This window comes from Ambystoma mexicanum, chromosome 3q (genome assembly GCF_040938575.1).
Source record: "Ambystoma mexicanum isolate Mex_15411 chromosome 3q, UKY_AmexF1_1, whole genome shotgun sequence".
Lineage (NCBI taxonomy): Eukaryota > Metazoa > Chordata > Amphibia > Caudata > Ambystomatidae > Ambystoma > Ambystoma mexicanum.
Window position 1 is genome coordinate 1,160,883,555 of NC_090926.1, and position 20,384 is coordinate 1,160,903,938.

Sequence of the window (20,384 nt, forward strand, 5' to 3'; positions counted from 1 at the left end):
TTGACAGGCTTGTCTGGCGTTTGTGTGGATGATGGAGTTTGTCATGAAGGTAAGATGAGTTTCGAGGTGGAAGCTTTTGTAATACAATGCAGAGTCCTTTCAAGGCAATTCTCTGGGTACGGGGAGTGATGTGTGAATGTTTATGGAGGAGTAGTCGGGCTACTGCAATTTGTATGGCTTGCAGGTGGGGTAAGGGTGCAGTTGCGAAATTCTATTAGGAGAGCATTGGCGTAGTCCAGCTTGGAGAGAACCAGTGCTTGGACTGCAGTGCTAAAGTCGTCAGGAGGACACTGGTGTGATTTTTCGTAGGAGGTGTAGTTGTAGATTGCATGTTTTGGTAGCAGCTAAGTGGTGTGTGAAGGAAAGGAGAGGGTCAATGATGAAGCCAAAGGATTTGAGAGTTGTGGAGAAGGAGGTCTGTGGGTTGCCCATGGCATGCTCCTTAATCCACCGGGGTGAGATCGGATTTGCACCTGGGGTAAGGGGCGCAAATGAGGTATTTAGTTTTGGAAGGGCAGAATGTCAGCAAATGGGTGGCCAACCAGCTGATAATGGTGGAGAGACAGGGTCCGAGGGTGTGGAGTTGTGACAAGGATGAAAATGGGAGTAGATTTGTATACAATATGTGTTGTTGGAAATGGACATTGCGTTTGCCATGGGTCTGCTCAAAGAATTCAATTTATAGGTTGAAGAGGAATGGAGACAGGGAGGAGCCCTTCTGTAGGTTCTTTTTTTGACATGGTGGGGTCTGATCAATAAGGGGGCATGGAGACAAAGTGTGTCCGGTCAGTGAAAAATTAGGTGAGCAAGTAGAGTAAGCTGCCAGAGTTTTTCATCCTGTGTGCTGCATATGTATGGTCTATGATGTGGCTGCAGAGACATCTAGGAGTACGAGTAGTGCTGTGTCTCCTTTGTCCGTTATGGCATGAAGATCACCAAGGATGTGGAGATAGCCTTGGTGCTGTGTCCAGGTCAGCAGCCAGATTGAAAGGGGTGGATTAGGTTGTTTGCGGTGACACAGTATGATAGGATAGTGATGGGGCAGCAGTGTTCAGGGAGCGTGGGGAGCATGTGGCCAAGCACAGGTGATATTTGTCCAGTTTTGAGTGCAGAGGGGATAGAACCGAATGAGAGTAGAGTTGATTATGTTGAGCCAGTGGGGACTAAGGTGGGCATGCATCCTCATCATCATCTAGCAAGTATGCAGGTTTTGTTTTGGCAGGGATGTGTCTGACGATGGGGTGGAAAATGTTCCATGTTAGAATGTTTGGGGGCGAGGGGTAGGAGGGCAGAGGGGAGAGCTGTCATGATGTGCATTTCGGAGTAGAAGTAGTCCACGAGGGAGTTGCATACTGCAATAGATGGGCGTGCAGGAGGTCTGGATGCTGTTTTTGAGAGGGACTTGACCATATTGAATTATTTATGGGTACGATTGGATTTCATGAAGGTACTGGGTAGCTTTGGCAGGGAGTATGGCTGCTTTGTACTCGTTACAGGAGTTTCTGTGGGATGTCCTGGTTGTAGAGAATGGGTTCTTTTGCCAGACTCTTTCTAGGAAGGAACTGTTGAACCATGTTTATGGTAGATGTTGTGGGGCTTTTGCAATTGGTGGAGTGTAATTTTGTCGAGTGTGTGTGGTGATATTGTATTGGTTGAATAGAATGGAGAGGTGTGAATGTAGGGTGGGGCAGTGGTAGGAGCGGTGTCAATGCTGGGTCTGTGATGAGTTTGCTTTGTCTGGCTGGGGGATAGGAGGGTTGGAGTGTGGGGCTGGGGGAGGAGTGCCTATGTGGCAGGTGATGATCTTATGTGGTAGAGACCGTGAAGGGGATAGCAAAGTGGCCAGACCATAAAACCCACATTTTCCATGGAGACAAGACGTTTGCTTCATATCAAAAGGTCCAGAATGTTGCCAGCTGTGTGTGGGGGTAGGCGATTAGTTATGCAAGGGCACAGGGGGCTGGAGGTGAGAAGTGAGGATCCTCTTTGGTATGGGCTTGCTGTCTGGATGGGAACGAGAAAATGTTGTACGGATGCACACCTATCTGTATTGAAAATTAGATAGTCTTAATTAAGTTGGTGAGGTGCAGAAGAGAGTAACGCAACCCTGACACTAGATTGTGATGAACAAAGTACAACAAAAAGAAAGTGTCCACAGTCTGTGGCTCACTCACGTCCCCTGCACACTCTGGAGATTGTATGGTAAACAATAAATGAGTAAAGTTCAAGTAATTATTAATAGGTTGGAAGTCAATCCATTGTGGTGATGAATCATATTCAAGAAAGAGTGTTCACTGGTGAGAGATTGGACCTCACTCGCTCTAGACTGATTTATCTTAAGGTTTCATTAGTTATCAATCACTGTAACAAATCACTTAAATGCACTGGAGTTGTGATATTAGACATCTTTAATTTAACTCAAAAAGTGGAGCGAACAACATTCCAAATATGCACACAAAGTTACAATATTACTTTCATATTGGTACAATGTTATATTGCTGAGTCATAAAGACTGTCCGAAGTTGTTCATATTAAATAAGCATTTAGGTAAAAACAATTTCCTTCACCGGGAGTGGTTACTTGTGGATACGTTCAAAAATTCTGCAATTCCAATTCTGGCATCTGTGAGTTATAAAGCAAATAAATCTCAATTAGTTTTCATGTTGATAATAATGAACTTACAGTATCATCACTTTTTAGAGAGAGGCCCTACCGCTCATTGGTGCCCCAGTGTGTTTCAGCTTGTATCTATGTCGAACAAGGATCCATTTTTTGTGGCTGGAGTGGTTAGAGTTATGCTCTATGTACCTGAGGATGTTAATCAATACAGAATTGAACGCCTCTAGGACTTCACCACAGCACCATCATCATTTGGATTGTTATATAATGGGATATGAGACCCACCTCCTAGAATGGAGCTGGACATCGGCTCTAGGGTACATTAACTGTAGAACTGCATGGGAGCGTTCATAGTACTTTGCACCGACTTATGGGTATACAGACTGTGTGATTCAACACTTGTGCTTCCGCTGAAAGGGAACATAGTTCAACTTAGAATAGAGTACAGTATGTGCTTAAGGGTATTATTTAATTTTAGTGCAGATATGTCACCATAATTGGCTTACCTCCCAATTGGAAGCTTGATCATGCGTGGGTAGTGTCTGAAGTTAAGATGCCAGAGAACAACCTAGATCTTCATTGGCCTTGTGAGATCTTCAGGGTCTTATCAATAGAGTTCAGGAATAGAAGGATAAACCGAACCGCACGGTCAGGGATCCCCTCTGTGTTGCTGTTTGGGTATAAAGGGGTAGGAGTGGAGGAGTAAAGTGACAACCTACTCTGGTACCTTATTTGTTATTGTTGGACAAAATTAAAAAAAAATATTATAGTGCAACGTGGTAAGCGTTGCTGGTCATCAATACAGAAAGTCCTTCTTCATAATATGAGACCCGTACTCCTAGACAGCGTTGCAATATGTTTATCCGTCAGCCAAATCAGAGTCTGGATTTAATCAAGCAGGTAATGGCCATAAATTGAAACGACCGTGTGGACATTATGAATTGTGTCCCTTATGTTTCCGTAAATCAGGGTCCGTAAACTAGTCACCATTGGCCTCGGATTCAAAAATAGAACTGAGTTTACCTGAGTGGCACGGATGAGTGGGTGGACGCCGGGTTCAGTCGCAATCTCTAAGATAGCCAATGGTGACTAGTTTACGGACCCTGATTTATGGAAACATAAGGGACATAATTCATAATATCCACACAGTCATTTCAATTTACAGGCCATTACTTGCTTGATTAAATCCAGATTCTGATTTGGCTGATGGATAAACATAATGCAACGCTGTCTAGGACTACGGGTCTCATATTACGAAGAGGGACCTTCTGTATTAATGACCAGCAATGGTTACCGCGTTGTACTATAATAATTTTTTAATTTTGTCCAACAATAACAAATAAGGTACAAGAGTAGGCTGTCACTTTACTCCTCGCCTCCTTTATACCCAAACAGCAACACAGAGGGGATCCCTGACTCGGCTCGGCTTATCCTTCTATTCCTGAACTCTATTGATAAGACCCTGAAGATCTCACAAGGCCAATGAAGATCTAGGTTGTACTCTGGCATCTTAACTTCAGACACTACCCACGCATGATCAAGCTTCCAATTGGGAGGTAAGCCAAGTATGGTGACATATCTGCACTAAAATTAATTAATACCCTTGGGCGCACACACAGTACTCTATTCTAAGGTGAACTATGTTCCCTTACAGCGGAAGGGCAAGTGAGTAACACAGTCTGTATACCCATAAATCAGTGCAAAGTACTATGAACGCTCCCATGCAGTTCTACAGTTAATGTACCCTATAGCCGATGTCCAGCTCCATTCTAGGAGGGGGAGGTCTCATATTCCATTATATAACAATCCAAATGATGGTGTTGTGGTGAAGTCTTGGAGGCATTCAATTCTGCATTGATTAACATCCTCAGGTACATGGAACATAACTAACCACTCCAGCCACAAAAAAATGGATCCTTGTTCGACATAGATACAAGCTGAAACACACTGGGGTACCAATGAGAGGTAGGGCCTCTCTCTAAAAAGTGATGATACTGTAAGTTCATTATTATCAACATGAAAACTAATTGAGATTTATTTGCTTCATAACTCACAGATACCAGAATTGGAATTGCAGAATTTATGAACGTATCCACACGTAACCACTCCCGATGAAGGTAATTGTTTTTTCCGAAACGCCTAGAGTTTTTAATATGAGCAAATTCGGACAGTCTTTATGACTCACCAATATAACATTGTACCAATATGAAAGTAATATTGTAACTTTGTGTGCATATTTGGAATGTTGTTGGCTCCACTTTGATTTAAATTAAAAATGTCTAATAGTGCAATTCCATCACATTAAAGTGATTTGTTAGTGATTGATAACTAATGAAAACTTAAGATAAAAATTAAGTCTAGAGCGAGTGAGGCACAATCTTCGACTCTCACCAGTGAACACTCTTTCTCGAATACGATTCATCACCCCAATGGATTGACTTCCAACCTATTAATAATTACTTGAACTTTACTCATTTATGGTTTGTTATCATACAATCTCCAGAGTGTACAGGGGCCGCAAGTCATCCACTGACCGTGGACACTTTCTTTTGGTTGTGTCTGGATGGGAACAACAGGGTTGCAGTCACCGAGGCAGATATTGATGCAGGAGGAGCTATAGTTGGTTGAGAAGTCCAGTCAGTGTGGAAGTTGGTATTGTGTGTTGGGGGTGGTAAATTAGGTTTGGGTGTGATCGAGACAGTGAAAGCAAGTGTTTCAAACGGTGTATGTGGGTGTAAGTGCGGGTGTGTCTTTATATAAAGGCCTATAGAGAGGGAGAAGATACTAAAAAGGAACCTCATGGGAGCCCGGTGAGTGCGGATATTTGTTAATTCCAACTGTTCCACCTGTCCTGGTGACATCTGTGGTCCCCCTGTCCCTGAGGTAGCCCCTTTTGTCTCCCACTCCCTCCCCGCACCCATTTCCCGATTCCCCGGCCCTCCCGCCCACCGCCTCCCATTGGTCCTGTGAAGAAGACTCCCACTCATTGCCAATCCCCCCAGGGCAGCCCTCTGCCCGGCAGCCCTCCGGCTAAAGATCCTGGGACAAAGGACGGCTCCCACAGAGACGGCTCCAGGTCATATCTGCAGGCATCAGCAGGAGAAGCAAGAAGCTGACTACAAGTAAGTGTGGCAAGGGTAGGGTCAGAAGCAATTACTTCACGCCTTACTACCACCCAACCCTAGAAGCGAAACTGCTGTAATAATTGCCATACTGTGGTAGCATTGCATTTAGAAATCCTGCCTAACAGTATTGCTGTGATATTGTTGCTTTGAGAAAGTGTGCAGGATAGCATATCTGTGTTATAATTGTACATAGAAAAGGAAATTCACAGTGGAACTTAGAATTGTGCCTAATAACCTCTCTGTGTAAAGTTGAATTTAGAAGTGTGCCTAATAGTCTCTCTGTGCTAAGTTGCTTTTAGAAGTGTGCCCAATAGCGTGCCCTAGTTGAATCTAGAAGTGTGCCTAATAGCTTCCCCGTGCAAAGTTGAATTTAGAATTTTGCTGAATATCCTCCCTGTCAAGTTGAATCTAGATGTGTGCCTAATAGCCTCTCTGAGAAAACCTGAATTTGAAGTGTGCCTAAATATCCCCAGTGCGCAAAGTTGAATTTAGAAGTGTGCCCAACAGCGTACCTTGCTTGCATTTAGAATTGTGCCCAATAGCGTGCCCTCGTTGAGTTTAAAGTGTGCCTAATAACCTCTCTGTGTAAAGTTGAATTTAGAAGTGTCCCTAAATATCCCATCTGTGCAAAGTTGCTTTTAGAAGTGTGCCCAATAGTGTACCTTGCTTGCATTTAGAAATGTGCCTAATAGCGTGCCCTGGTTGAATTTAGAATTGTGCCTAACATCCTTCTGTGTAAAGTTGAATTAAGAAGTGTGCCTAATAGTCTCTCTGTGTACAACTTGAAAGTGTCCCTGATATCTTCTCTATGCAAAGCTAAATTTAGAAATGGACCTAATAGCGCGCATGGCCCAAATTTACAAGTGTGCCTAATAACAGGACCTGGTTGAATTCAACAGTGTCCCTAATATCCTCCCTGTACGAATTGAATTTAGAAGTGTGCCTAATATCCGCCCCGTGTGCATAATATCCCTCTGTGCAAAAGCGTGCCCATTAACGTTGAGTTATTAGTTGAATATAGACACATCCCTAATATCCTCTCTGTACAAAACTCAGATTTAGAAGTGTGCCTAACAGCGCCCCTTGCTTGAATCTAGAAGCGTGCCTAATAGCAGATACTAACCATGAGTGCACCCAATTCACCAAGATCGGCAGGAAACGACCACCATGGACCGCGTCCGCCCTCCGGCCAGCCCTGCCTCCCAGCCCACCCCTCCCCAAATCATCCCACTCTCCACATCATCCCTTTTCCAAACACAAAGCCAGAGGGGCACGATGGCGAGCAAACCATCCTAAAACCACTGCCCCCGAACACCCCCACCAATCAGCCTACTTTGATCATACCCACTCCCCTCACTAACATACCGGGCACACCCTGCCCAGCAATCATGCACCCCCCGCTTTACCCACTAACCCCCACCATCATCCCCCCTCGACCACACCCCTTCCCCTCCCTAAAAACCGCACGCCTGGCCCTAGCAAGAACAGAAGGCTCATCCCCCTCTCCCTCTGACCCCCTACCCTCTCGCACACACCAATCGCAACAAAGACACTAAAGAGGAAACGTACCTGGTCCCCTTCTTTCTCTCAGCACTCATCGCCTCCCCTTGTCTCGAGCCACCACTTCATTCCCCCAATCACCACCATTCCCCCCCCTTGCTTCACCCTTCCTGAAACCCCTCTCCCTCGATTTCTCACCATCCGCGACCGAAATTCCTAACCCGCCTCACCCCACCGTCAAATCCCCTGTGCCAAAGCCAGTCACCCGAACACACGCATCCATCCACTCCCACCCAAAACCCGCCAACTTTTCCGCTCGCCCACTTTTCCCATCGATCATCAGCCACCCCACCCCTCTCCAGATTCCACCCTCTCACCCCGCCCCCCACATTGGTACAGCTCCGACACCATCCTCACCAACCAAAATCAATTGCATCCTATTTAATGCCCGGTCCGTAGCAAAAAACAGACACAGCATGATCTCGCCTCTGACAAACCTGACCTGGTTTTCATCACCAAAACTTGGTCCTCTGACGACTTCGCCCCTATCGCCAATTGAACCGCCCTCCCTCATCCCACTGAGCCATCCCTCTAGAGGAGGGGGGAATAGCATTCGTCAAGTCTCACTTCCATGCCTCAATCATCGACAACCAACCTTCCATTCCTTCCTGCGAATCACTCCATTTCCCCGTCGTCCTCACACAGCTTCCTAATAATCTAATCTACAGACCCCCCTGGCTACGATAGACAATTCTCAAAAAACCTCTGCGACTCTATTGCCACCCTTCAACTAAACTATCCCATCCTCACCCTTCTAGGAGACTTCAACATATGGCTCGACATCCCCACCAATCCTATGACACACTCTCTGGTTGACTGTCTAGACGCGATTAACCTCCAACCCCACATAAACAGCCCGGCTCGCTATAAAGGACACACTCTTAATGCCATCTTCAGCTCCCACAACCGGATTTAGCTAAACCCCCACCCCCATCTGGTCAGATCACTCCATTGTTTCTTTCACCATTCGCTTACCCGTCCCACTTCACACACTCGAACCTGAAACCCCCCCTCCCCCCGATTCTACGGGAATGCTGGAAAAAACGAATAATCCTTCCTGACCTAGCCGACGCACTCCTCTAGTCTCCTCCACCTACCTGCCATCTCAAACAACTAACCCTCCAACGCCTTTGACTCCTGGCTCAACACCTCACTATTGTGGCTCACACCCTCTTGCAAACCATCAGCCCGCCGTAGCCTGCACCCTAGATGGTTCACACCTGATTTGAAGACCCCTAAACAACTATATAAATAACTTAAACACAAATGGCAGAAAGACAAAACCCAAGAGAGCAGAGCCACCTTGGCCCGACACCTTCATCAGTACAAGGCCGAAATCCGGAAAGCAAAAAAAGCCCACTACAACTCCCGAATCCTAACTGCAAAAACCCCAGCAAAGAACTTCACAAAATCATCACCAAACCATCATGCACTACCACCGTCCCGACCCCCTCACAATCTCTGTGCGACTCACTCTCTCTCCACTTTTATGCCACGGCTCTCGAAAGAACAAACGCTCTAACCACCAAACTGGCTCTCCTACACCCACCAGACAACCCTCCCCCATACCGGCCAACCCACTTCCCGCGACCACTACGCAACCAACATTCGACTCCTTTAGTCCAATATCACCCGACCAATTTCTCAAACTTCTCTCTGCCCGCAAACCATCCGGCTCTCCGCTAGACCCTTGCCCGGCCACAACCCTCAAAGAAACGTTCGCCTCTACCTGCGCAGGAGAACATGCAAGAGCCATCATAAATGACTCCCTTTCCTGGGGTATTTTTCCCCCCCCGACGCATTCAAACGGTTCATGTCAAACCTCTAATTAAAAAAACCTTCCCTCGACCCTCTCGAGCCCAAAAACTACCGCCCCATCTCAAACACCAGGTTCCTTGCCAAACTCATTGACTGAACCGCCTACTCCCAACTAAATGCCTTTGTCGAAGCCAACAATCTCCTAGACCCCGCACAATCAGGTTTCTCGACGTATCCGCCGCCTTCGACACAATCAATCACTCAATCCTTCTTGATCGCCTACCTAGGAATTTGTGGATCTGCTCTCAAATGGAAAGCTTCGTTCCTCAAAGATAGGTACCAAATAACGCAACTCTCGTCCTATTCCACCGAATCGCGACCGGTCGACACGGGAGTTCCACAAGGAGCATGCCTATCTGCCCTTCTGTTCAATCTCTACTTAATCACCCTCCCACCAATAATTCGTTCACACAACATCTGTGTTACAACTACGCTGATGACACAACTAATTTTAAAACTCATGAACTCAAAACCCAACTGCCAACCTGACCTCGCTTCCTGCCTCTTTGACAGAGCTCTGGATGACCAAAAACCACTGCTTGCTAAACCCCTCCAAAACCGAAATCATGGTATGTGGCAACTCTGAACTTTTTCCACACCCACTACCCTGGCCATCTGCCATGGGCAACTCACCAATTTCCTCTAATTCAGTAAAAAACCTTGGATGCACCCTTGACTCTGACCTAACACTCACGCGCCAAGTCAACAACAAGTCCTGCCACTACCACCTTAAAACTCTTATGTGCATCTTTCCATACCTCTCCTTTCCCAACAGACTCTCCGTGGTCCAATCAATTGTTACATCAAGACTGGACTACGCTAACCCCCTCTACCTCGGAGTCCACGCTTACCAATTTAATAAACTACAAAGAGCACAAAACGCTGCAGCCAAATTGCTTCTAGCGCTCTGCCGAGAGACCACATCTCCCCAGCCCTCAAAGCTCTGCACTGGCTCCCGGTGGCCTGAAGGGTGACCATCAAAACCTTATGCATTTCTCACCGAGCACTGCATAAAACCGGACCTCAATACCTTCAAGACAAACTGAAACCCTATCACCCCCGACGTCCTCGAAGATCAAGCTCAGCCAGCCTCCTAGTCATACATAAAACAAACTCAGCCAGGTTAGGCGGATCCTCTTTCTCAGCCTTGGCCGCCACGCTGTGGAACGCACTCCCACCCCACATCCGCCTAACTGAAGATCTAATGTCTTTCCGCAAAGGACTTAAAACTTGGCTCTTCCCCTAAAACCAACCCCGTACTCAAACTAACTCAAACTGAATAACAACATCTCAATGACACCAACTTAACAATGTTGAATAACAATATGATAAATAACAATTCAACATCCAGATCCAAGTGAGAAATCGACAACTAATAACCGCTAATGTAATCTAAAAGAACAAACAGAATAGAATAAGTAAAGTAGATCAAAGCAGTGAAGTGGATAAAAAGAATAAATTGTACGAAAACAGTAACCTGGTCTAAATTAATGAAATGAATATAATGATTGCAATGGTCAAAATGAAAAAAAAATGGATGAAATGAATAAAGAGAAGAGGATGGAAAAATGAATACAGGAGACCGATGAGTACACAGAGATGGCATGGAATGTATTAGTGCATGGCATAAATGGAAAGTACAGAATAGACATTTCAAGTACATGAGTTGGATGTAGTGCATGAAACAGATAGAGAGCACGGAACGGATCCAGTACGTATGCCAAGTGACATGGCCTGAACAGATAATGCATGTTGAATGGATGAAGCGCGTAGAGCGGATGAGTGCATAGAGTGGATGTGGGCGTGTAGAGCAGATGTGGGCGTGTAGAGCAGATGTGGGCGTGTAGAGCAGATGTGGGCGTGTAGAGCGGGCAAGTGCGTTGAGCAGGCGTAGGTGTAAAGCGGGCGAGGGAGTGGAAAGGGCAAGTGCGTGGAGCGGATGAATGCCCCGAGCGGACGAGTGCCAAGAGTGGACGAGTGCCAAGAGCAGATGGAACGGGGGACATGTGGATGGAACGGGGGACACATGTGGATGGAACGCATGAAGTATGTGGAAGGTACTGGTGTAATATGTGAAAGGTACGGGTGAAATATGTGGAAGGTACGGGTGAAATATATGGATGGGGTGCATAAACAACTTTGAATTAACGCAAAGGATCGGAGTACATGGAACAGACTCGAGTGCACAGAACAGACTCGAGTGCATGGAACGGACTGGAGCGCATAGAAGTGCGCGACATACATGGAATGGTTTAAGTGCATTGAACGTTTGAAGAGCATGTAAACCATCATATCACATCACCATGCTTACCCTCTTCTTTACACCACCACTCAACTAGAACACAGATACTAGGACACCATTCGGTATAGCGGTCTGTTCTCATACCAACATCTGCCTCATACTCCAAATCACTCTAACAAAACACTGCTGGTGACACACCCTCCAGCCAGGCGTTCTCCTCAGGCCTAATGCAGCCAGAACCGGTCTGGATAAAACCTGCCAGATCGAACACATACCCCCTGATCTCTCAACCACACCTACCACTATGAAGCAGCTATTACACGAATGCCACACCAGCTGCACACATATCCGGTGTTCACACGCACCTTTGACTCTCTACTGACTTGAACTTCGGTTCCCGAGGGCGTTCAACCTACCAGCGCCTTGGAACCATACCAATGGTACATAAGGCACTATATAAATGCAAAGTAACATAACATAACATGCCTCAGAGATCCAGAACCATGGGTAAACCGTCCCAATCAGAGTTCTGATTGCACAAAGTTTCATCCACTACCTGCAGGTAGGCTGGCTCAATGCTATTCCAATGACCGCATCCAGACTGACAGGCAAAGCAAACCATTCAGAGGTGTGATTGGCCAGTTGATCGACACATTTTTTTAGAATTTTTTTTATAAGCAAAGGAAAAATCAGTGATGGGACGAATGTTGGCTTCTGCTCGGTCAGTGCTGTCCTACTTTGTTTAACAGGGAGAGAATTTGACCTATTTCCATGTACAGGTAAAGTACCGTAACAAAGTGAAGAATTTATCAATGGGCAACAACCGCGAGAACAGGTGCCTGGAATGGATTCTTAAACACGATGGAACAGAATCAGAGTACGAGGTACATTCCATAGAATCTCATAAAAGACCACACGGACAATGAGAAAGGAAGAAAAAGAACCACCCAAGACCGGCACCGTTCCAGGAAGAACGGCGCGGGAAATGCAGGCAAATGAGGGCCCTTCGGAAAAACAGACTGACCATTTTCGAACCACGGTGGTGGTCATGCCAGTTGCAGCGCATTTCCAAAGCACCAATGAATAACACCGCCTCTTCAGACTTCAAAGAACCCTTCTACACCAATCGAAGGTCTACAATGCAAGCCGATGTGGCCCTTTGGACTGCCATGACGGAAAGCACAGACTTCGACAAACTAGAAGTCTTCTAACATTCTGCCAGATGAATCTCCACCACAAACCTCTCGGATCACATCCGCCTTGCCCTGAAGCCCCCCCCCCATTGCCCATCTAGTAAACCAGTCAATTGCAGTCCTGGTTCTAGCACAGAACACCCCACTGACACCTACTGTATCAAACCTGGTCTCTGTGCCCGAATAAGCCTACTCCCTCCTCCTTTCACCCAGCATGAACCCGAAAAACCTACCCAGTTTCGCATCAGAGCGCCAGAAGACTTGCTAGGAGGAGGTGCCTCTTTTGCAACGCACTTTTCTCAGCTGGTTGGAAACATGGCCAACATCCTACGCTTCAGAAAACTGCTGAAAAGCTGGTTCTTTGCACAGGCCTCTACTGTCTCCAGCAAGACAACTTGCCAGGTGCCTGGGGGCATCATTGCAACATGCAGTGACTTACACATTTCCAAAATAAAAATGGAGTCAGCTTTGAAAGCAGTTGCTCTGGAAAAGCCTTCAATTACAAAGAATGTTTGTGACGACTAACATAATATAAACCGAACACTGTGCCGACAAGGAGACCCTTTACATTTAGTTTGCTTATGTAGGGAGTTGCAAACATTCTAAAATCATTAAGGGAAAGAGGATTAAGGGACCCTACTCCCTCTCCAGCTCCCTACACCAACATATCCCCAGGTGGGATGCTCCAATTTGAAGACAGGTCCAGGACTAAGCTATAAAAAGGTCTATGCTTTGCGCAAGGATGAATGATTTATCCAGAGTGAAGTCTTACCTAGTGGGGCATGCCAACGTCAGCCCTCTTGTAGGTCCTTCTTTCAGAGTGAAGCCTAGGTGGGATATGCCAATGTTGGCCCCCCTGCAGGTCCTTCTTTCAGAGTGAAGCCTTACCTGGCGGGGCATGCCAACGTTGGCCCCCTTGCAGGTCCTTCTTTCAGAGTGAAGCCTAGGTGGGATATGCCAATGTTGGCCCCCCTGCAGGTCCTTCTTTCAGAGTGAAGCCTTACCTGGCGGGGCATGCCAACGTTGGCCCCCTTGCAGGTCCTTCTTTCAGAGTGAAGCCTAGGTGGGATATGCCAATGTTGGCCCCCCTGCAGGTCCTTCTTTCAGAGTGAAGCCTTACCTGGCGGGGCATGCCAACGTTGGCCCCCTTGCAGGTCCTTCTTTCAGAGTGAAGCCTAGGTGGGATATGCCAATGTTGGCCCCCCTGCAGGTCCTTCTTTCAGAGTGAAGCCTTACCTGGCGGGGCATGCCAACGTTGGCCCCCTTGTAGGTCCTTCTTTCAGAGTGAAGCCTAGGTGGGATATGCCAATGTTGGCCCCCCTGCAGGTCCTTCTTTCAGAGTGAAGCCTTACCCTGCGGGGCATGCCGACGTTGGCCCCCTTGCAGATCCTTTGCCACAGAAAAAAAGGAAGGTACGGATAAATGGGAAACTGGAGAATTTGGAACCTGGGGAATAGTGGAGCTGGGACTACAGACTGTTTGCAAATACCTGGTAAACAGAATTGGATTAATGGTCACATTACAAGACCTTCTCCATTTGTCATCCGAGCGCCAGAACATCTGATGTCCTGAACTAAAGCATCAAACAGCGATGTCAAAACTACCATGGAGCTTCCATACCTGGCAGGTGGTGTGCTTCTTGCAGGAGCTGGCCGTGCAGCGGGTAGTCTCTCTGGCTTCGCCGGTACAGTTTTCGCTGTGGTGGTCGTCGGCTTGGCACCTGAAACATAGGACACTAACCGTCAATCGCACGCTTCAGCTTTGAAGTTCACAGCCTGTGTGATCGGAACAGGGGGCATAAGCAGACGTTACTATAACACCTCTGCCCATCTCACATCAAGGGGTTTAGAAACAGAAATGCTGTACACGTACACACCGAGCAGTGCTACAGCGCAGGAGAACAGCATTCTGATGGAGAGAGGCAATGGTCTAGAACAGGGTTCTGCAACCTTTGGCTCTCCAGATGTTTTGGACTACAACTCCCCATCAACCCTAACCAGCAGAGACAACGGCGAGGAATCATGGGAGTTGTAGTCCAAAACATCTGGTGAGCCGCAGCCCGCTGGTGTATAGAGATGCATTGAGTCTTCTACCATCTAGGACTTCAATAGATATAGAACATTTATGAACTGATTAAATCCTGCCTTTGAGGCTCTCCAATACTTATACAGCAATGTAGAGGAACGTGCACACAGTCAGGTGGCCAGGACACAGCCTCGTTCATATATACACATGAGTAATGTATTGCACACAAAGCAAGTTTTAACATTGGAAGGATGGCGCGCGCAAGCGCGCACACACACACACACACACACACACACACACACACACACACGCGCGCTATAAAATACACAATTTTAAATGCCAGTGATGAACGAAACAAAAATAGTTAGGGGGAGAATAGCTTGGTTTATCTATACCAGCATTTATTTTAAGAATCAAATGGCCGAAGCATTTCCCTCCTCTAACGCCCAGGCCTTAGACAACCTCATACCTACACCCTCAGGATGCTGCTCTCCTAACATCAATTGAACAACTCAACTAGAGACCTGCAAAAAAAAAAAGGCCTGAAACTCGCTTGGCCCGTCTCCGCCACGCATGCGCACCTTTACTTCAGCCACTGCTTCTGCGCGCAAGTTCTCAGTGGGCAGTCACAGCTTCGAATTCCCGCAGGGCCGACTCAGCCCACCCTCTTTCCCAGATCCAGAGTTTGTCCTTTGGAAAAGTAACAGCTTCAGAATGTTCACTTTCATAGCTCCTGGAAGGCCTCCACAGGGCTTGGGGATTACTCGGCAGAGTCCAAGATAGCGCTCAGCGCGGCAGCACAACCCTTCCTTGGCTGGATGCCCGGCTGTGCATTTAGACCCCAACAGTTGCTCAAGGGGACCATTCATTGTATCACGGAATATTCACCCCACATTTTCACCAAAAAGTTAGTTGCCCGCTCCCCCCCACACCTGCATTTTACCATGAGAAATGTGTATAACAATTAGCCGTAAAAATGGAGGTGGACTTGATGTCTACTTAAAATGGAAAGTTTTTCTTGGAATATCAGAAAGCACCAGATGGGTTACTCTCGGGAACTGACCGGAGCCACCTGCGTTTGAAGTCCTGGCAGTGGGAACTAAAGTGACAGGATCCCTTTTGTGGAAGGCTATCGCCCATCATACCCCGATTCCAATAATAAATAGCCAAAAATCACATGGTTTGCAAATGCGCCAAATGTCCACTCCTTGCCCATCGCCACCAGGCTTTCAATTTACAAAAGACACGTTGCATTGTGTTCACCACTATCCTGCAGGGGAGGACGCCCAGAGCGCTCGCGCCACCGAGAGGATTAAGCCACTTAAATAAGGAAGGAAAAAAAAAACAAAAAACTGTCACAGGATACAGGAGCAAAACGCCAGCCTGAGAAACCACAAACGTGCAACTATACAAAAGTAAACTGGCCAGTCTGGCCTACGTCAACCAAGCAGACCACGCATGCTCCTCTGTGAAGCCCTGGTGGTCCAGATTGCCAATAGGCAACACATCTGAATATACTACTGAAATAAATGGGGGTCCATGGGGTGGTGGTGGTGGTGGGGGGGGGGGGTCATACATTAGTTTCACCCCGCCACTTTAGATCTAAACAGATCAAGGTCGCATCCACCCCACACTAAGACTCAGCAGAGCTGGAGCTGAACCTTGTATACATTTTCTTTTTTTCTCTTTCGTACAGAGGTTCCCCCCCTGCACCCCCCCATGGGCACCCTGCAAGTGTTTCACAGGTTAAGAAAATCTATAGAGGCAACGCATCCTTACTGTTCTGGGAAGTTAATAACGAGTCCTATGGGACTCCCTGGGAATGGGAGTTTACTGACGTCTGGGCCACCCGCAATAACCTGGTAACACCTATGGGGGAAGGTACCGCTGGTGGCCCCCTGGTATCGCGCCGGAATTACCGGCGGGATACCCGTGGACTTTTAATGAGTCTAAGCAATCCCACTGAATAAATCGAAAAAAACACATTGAGAAACGTAACCAATAGAGATTTTCCAAGCAGAACCCCCAAATATTCAGTACAACTGGCTGCCACAGTGAAGCAAGCCACCAAGAGAGCAGCAGACGCCTTAGTCGGCTTGCGCTTCTGCATGCGAGCAGAGTGCACTAAACATGTATTCCAGGAAATGAGCTCTCCATCAGGGACGCCCGTTATACGGCGGACAAACAGGTTTTTAAAACCACGATTTAAATGTTTTTTTTTTTTTTTAAAAAAGGGGTCTTAATTACCCCAAGATAGAATTTAAAAGGTCAGCGGGGATGCCTTTCGCGATACAGGATCAGAAGGTCCATTACACTTGCCAGCCTTATAACGCACATTTTCGGGGAATTCTTAAGAATAGCAGATTAAGTGGCCATTTCACGTGTGGTAATGGGAGAATCTAACAGCAGTGACGAGGGGCTGGATCTCATTACAAAGCTAAAGCAAGAAGTCTCTTGTTCTGAGCCTAGTCAGGATCAGGGAATCGCCAGCAAGGCAGGGGTGGGCGCCTGGCAAAGTGGGCGCCTGGCAAAGTAAGTGCCTCGGGCCAGGAGTGAGCCTCGCTCGGGCCAAGGTTGGGATCCCGGTAAAGGAAGTGCCTCGGGGGAGAGGTGGGCTCCTAGCAAAGGAAGCGTCTCGGGGGAGAGGTGGGCTCCTAGCAAAGGAAGCGCCTCGGGGCAGGGGTGGGATGCCTGGCAAAGGAAGCGCCTCGGGGCAGGGGTGGGATGCCTGGCAAAGGAAGCGCCTCGGGGCAGGGGTGGGATGCCTGGCAAAGGAAGCGCCTCGGGGCAGGGGTGGGATGCCTGGCAAAGGAAGCGCCTCGGGGCAGGGGTGGGCTCCTGGCAAAGGAAGCGCCTCAGGGCAGGGGTGGGATGCCTGGCAAAGGAAGCGCCTCAGGGCAGGGTGGGATGCCTGGCAAAGGAAGCGCCTCGGGGCAGGGGTGGGATGCCTGGCAAAGGAAGCGCCTCGGGGCAGGGGTGGGATGCCTGGCAAAGGAAGCGCCTCGGGGCAGGGGTGGGCTCCTGGCAAAGGAAGCGCCTCGGGGCAGGGGTGGGCTCCTGGCAAAGGAAGCGCCTCGGGGCAGGGGTGGGCTCCTGGCAAAGGAAGCGCCTCGGGACAGGGGTGGGCTCCTGGCAAAGGAAGCGCCTCGGGACAGGGGTGGGCTCCTGGCAAAGGAAGCGCCTCGGGGCAGGGGTGGGTTTGGATGGATGGGCCTGAAGGGTAATGATAGGCCTTGGGAGGAGGTAGAGATAGTCCTTGATTGAAGTGCTGGGACAGGCCCATTAAGAGTGTTTGACTGCTCTCTCCAGCCAATGGGGCCAGGTCCCGGCTATAGGATGACATTATGGGAACCTGCGGATTAGAAGATTATTTGGAACTGTAGATGATATGGTCGTTAACTTGCACCTGGTAGGATTGTCTAATGCCTCCACCAGCAAGTTCCAGGTACTCAAAACAAGGGAGGGTTGAGGGGGGGGGGGGGGCTAGTACCAAAACTACCTGGTGGCGTTGACGTCAGGCACTGGGATATATTAGTTCACATCACAGATGGGCTACCGCACCATTCTGGGCTTTGCGAGTTCTGCAAACATGCACAGGAATGCATGCACCGAGATGCACAGGAATGCATGCACCGAGATGCATTATACATTCAAGTGGCTGGGTTATGCACAATATCATGCCAGACTGTCACTGCATGCAGGGGGACAGACAGCTGGCCTTTCCCTCCCTACGCCCAGAAGCACCTTTCACGAACACAGCCTGCATAGCGAGCTCAGGGTAGGTTTTCTCACTGAGTATGGGTACGTCTTTCCGTCTTTCTAGATTTGCATGGCCTACTGCCAAGTAAGGCGCCACCATTTATTACAGAAGGCGAACACTTACTAGTAACATTGTAGACATTAAGGTGCCAGACTTTAAATTTTTCCTTACTAGTTTGACCGCTCCATTCCCTTACCTTCAGTTGCCAACAGTCGGTTCCGGATTAGGGCACTCTGGGCTCAGGCTTGGCTGTCACAGAATGAACCTCTGGAGTCTACAACACTTAAGACGCAGCCTCCCATGCTTCGCAGAGGGTTTATAGTCATTGCATCAAATGCCTTACCATAGAAAAAAAGCATCAAATGCATTTTTTTCTTCATTTTTTTAATGGGGGTCCGCCGCAACCTCCTTTTTCACCTCAAAAACCCATTCTAATTCAAATAAACACTTTACCATTGAAAAAAAAAGCATTCAATGATTTTTTTCGATGCATTTTTATCTATGGTAAGGCATTCGATGCAAAGACTAGGACTAACCCCAACCCATGCCATCATACAGTATCCCTCCCCCTCCTCCTTCGTGACATCCACTCTTCCCCTTGCACATTTTCTTTCCTTCAGCACAAGACGCAACAACCCGGACAAGTCTGGCTGCTGTGACAAACATACAGCAGGTCTTAAAATGTTTTGCTTCACGGGGGGGGGGGGGGGGGGAATTAAAGTAAGCTCTAATTTTTTGAGGAATTTCAGCGACTCACCTGCGGGCTGCTTGGCCGCACTTGTGACTGGCTTCCCAGTTGACGTCCGCATTGGCTTTGGTTGAGCTGGGTCCCCGTTTTTCAAGCCCACCTTCTTTTCCTCAACTTTCTTCCCATTGAGCGAGGCTTGGCCTTCACTGATTGGCTTGCTGCTGGGTACCTTCTTCACCGATGTTGCAGACGGTGCAGGGTTTCCTGCACGCGGCTTGGGCGCTGAGTTCGGGGACTTCTTGTCTGGCCCCTCTGCCTTCTTCATGACTCCATTTCCCAATGGTTTGGCCGGAGCAGTGGAAGGCCTTGTGTGGGTTGTTGGGCGCTTCTCTCCAGCCTTTGTCTGATTCTGTGGAACGCTCTTGGTTGGCGATACTTTGGATGCCGAAGCCTTGACTTTGGCAGGTTTGCTGGTACCATTCACTGTGGCTGGTGCCTTTGCCGGAGCCTCACCGTCGGTGGGATGATGGGAGGGTTCGCAGACCTCCATCTTGTTCCGACTGGTTGTCAGGAGCTTGTTGGAAATAACAGACAGGCGTATGCGCAATCAGGGTCCCAGGTGGTTAATTACCTGCAGGATACAAGACAAAAGGAACAAAGATTAAACAAAAAGCAATCCCAAGCACATCGATCAAGATTCATTGAAGAGACGGGGCGACTGACAAGCAGACTAGCATCCTACGGGAGTTAAAGTGTTAGTTGGTGCATGGATGAGGCATAGGAACCAACACAGGCAAAGGACAGACATGTATGGATTTCAACTAGGATGCAGTTCTCCAAATCACAGGGGAATGGGGGCCATAACATTCCATGCACAAAAGCACATTAGCCAGAATGGCAAAGCGACACAATGACACCGGCCAGTGGAATTGAAGGATCTCTTTATAGCCAGTTCTAGAATATTTAATTAAAGTAAGACCCTCCCACGTATGAGGATCACAAGCTCTGTAGCACCTAGGGACCAACCCTTTGTCCTTCCATACAAGGACTCTCACTCCACAGGGCTGAGGTCGGGATGACATCAGTGCCAGCAGGCCATGGAACTGACCACAGAGCCACCTGTCATGTGTGTGCAGTCATGTAACAGCATAGAGGACAGGGGTAGATCGTGGAACAGATCATCAACCTACAGAAGAGATGCAAGTATCCACTGCCACTCCAGGGAAAGAGGAAACCAGATCCATCAACCAAAGGTTGAGAAACCCTCAGGCCTGCCTTTCAAAATTCTGCAGCTACAATCACCAACGAAGACCAACCCCTGCATTGACCACCATAAACGCCGGGGGAAGCAGGC

The 20,384-nt window shown here is 48.0% G+C and overlaps 1 protein-coding gene across 5 annotated transcripts in view; it reads right to left on the reverse strand.

The window, feature by feature from the left end:
- The window catches only part of LOC138447699 (nascent polypeptide-associated complex subunit alpha, muscle-specific form-like), a 139,035-nt gene that overhangs the window by 45,657 nt on the left and 72,994 nt on the right, over positions 1–20,384 (reverse strand). For all 5 annotated transcript variants that reach the window (XM_069603985.1, XM_069603987.1, XM_069603988.1 and 2 more), the window contains exons 2-3: positions 19,100–19,661; positions 14,178–14,277 (exon numbers count right to left, since the gene is read on the reverse strand). In XM_069603985.1, coding sequence (XP_069460086.1) covers positions 14,178–14,277; positions 19,100–19,580 — 581 coding nt within the window. In that variant the 5' untranslated portion in view covers positions 19,581–19,661. The remainder of the gene's footprint in view (positions 1–14,177; positions 14,278–19,099; positions 19,662–20,384) is intronic.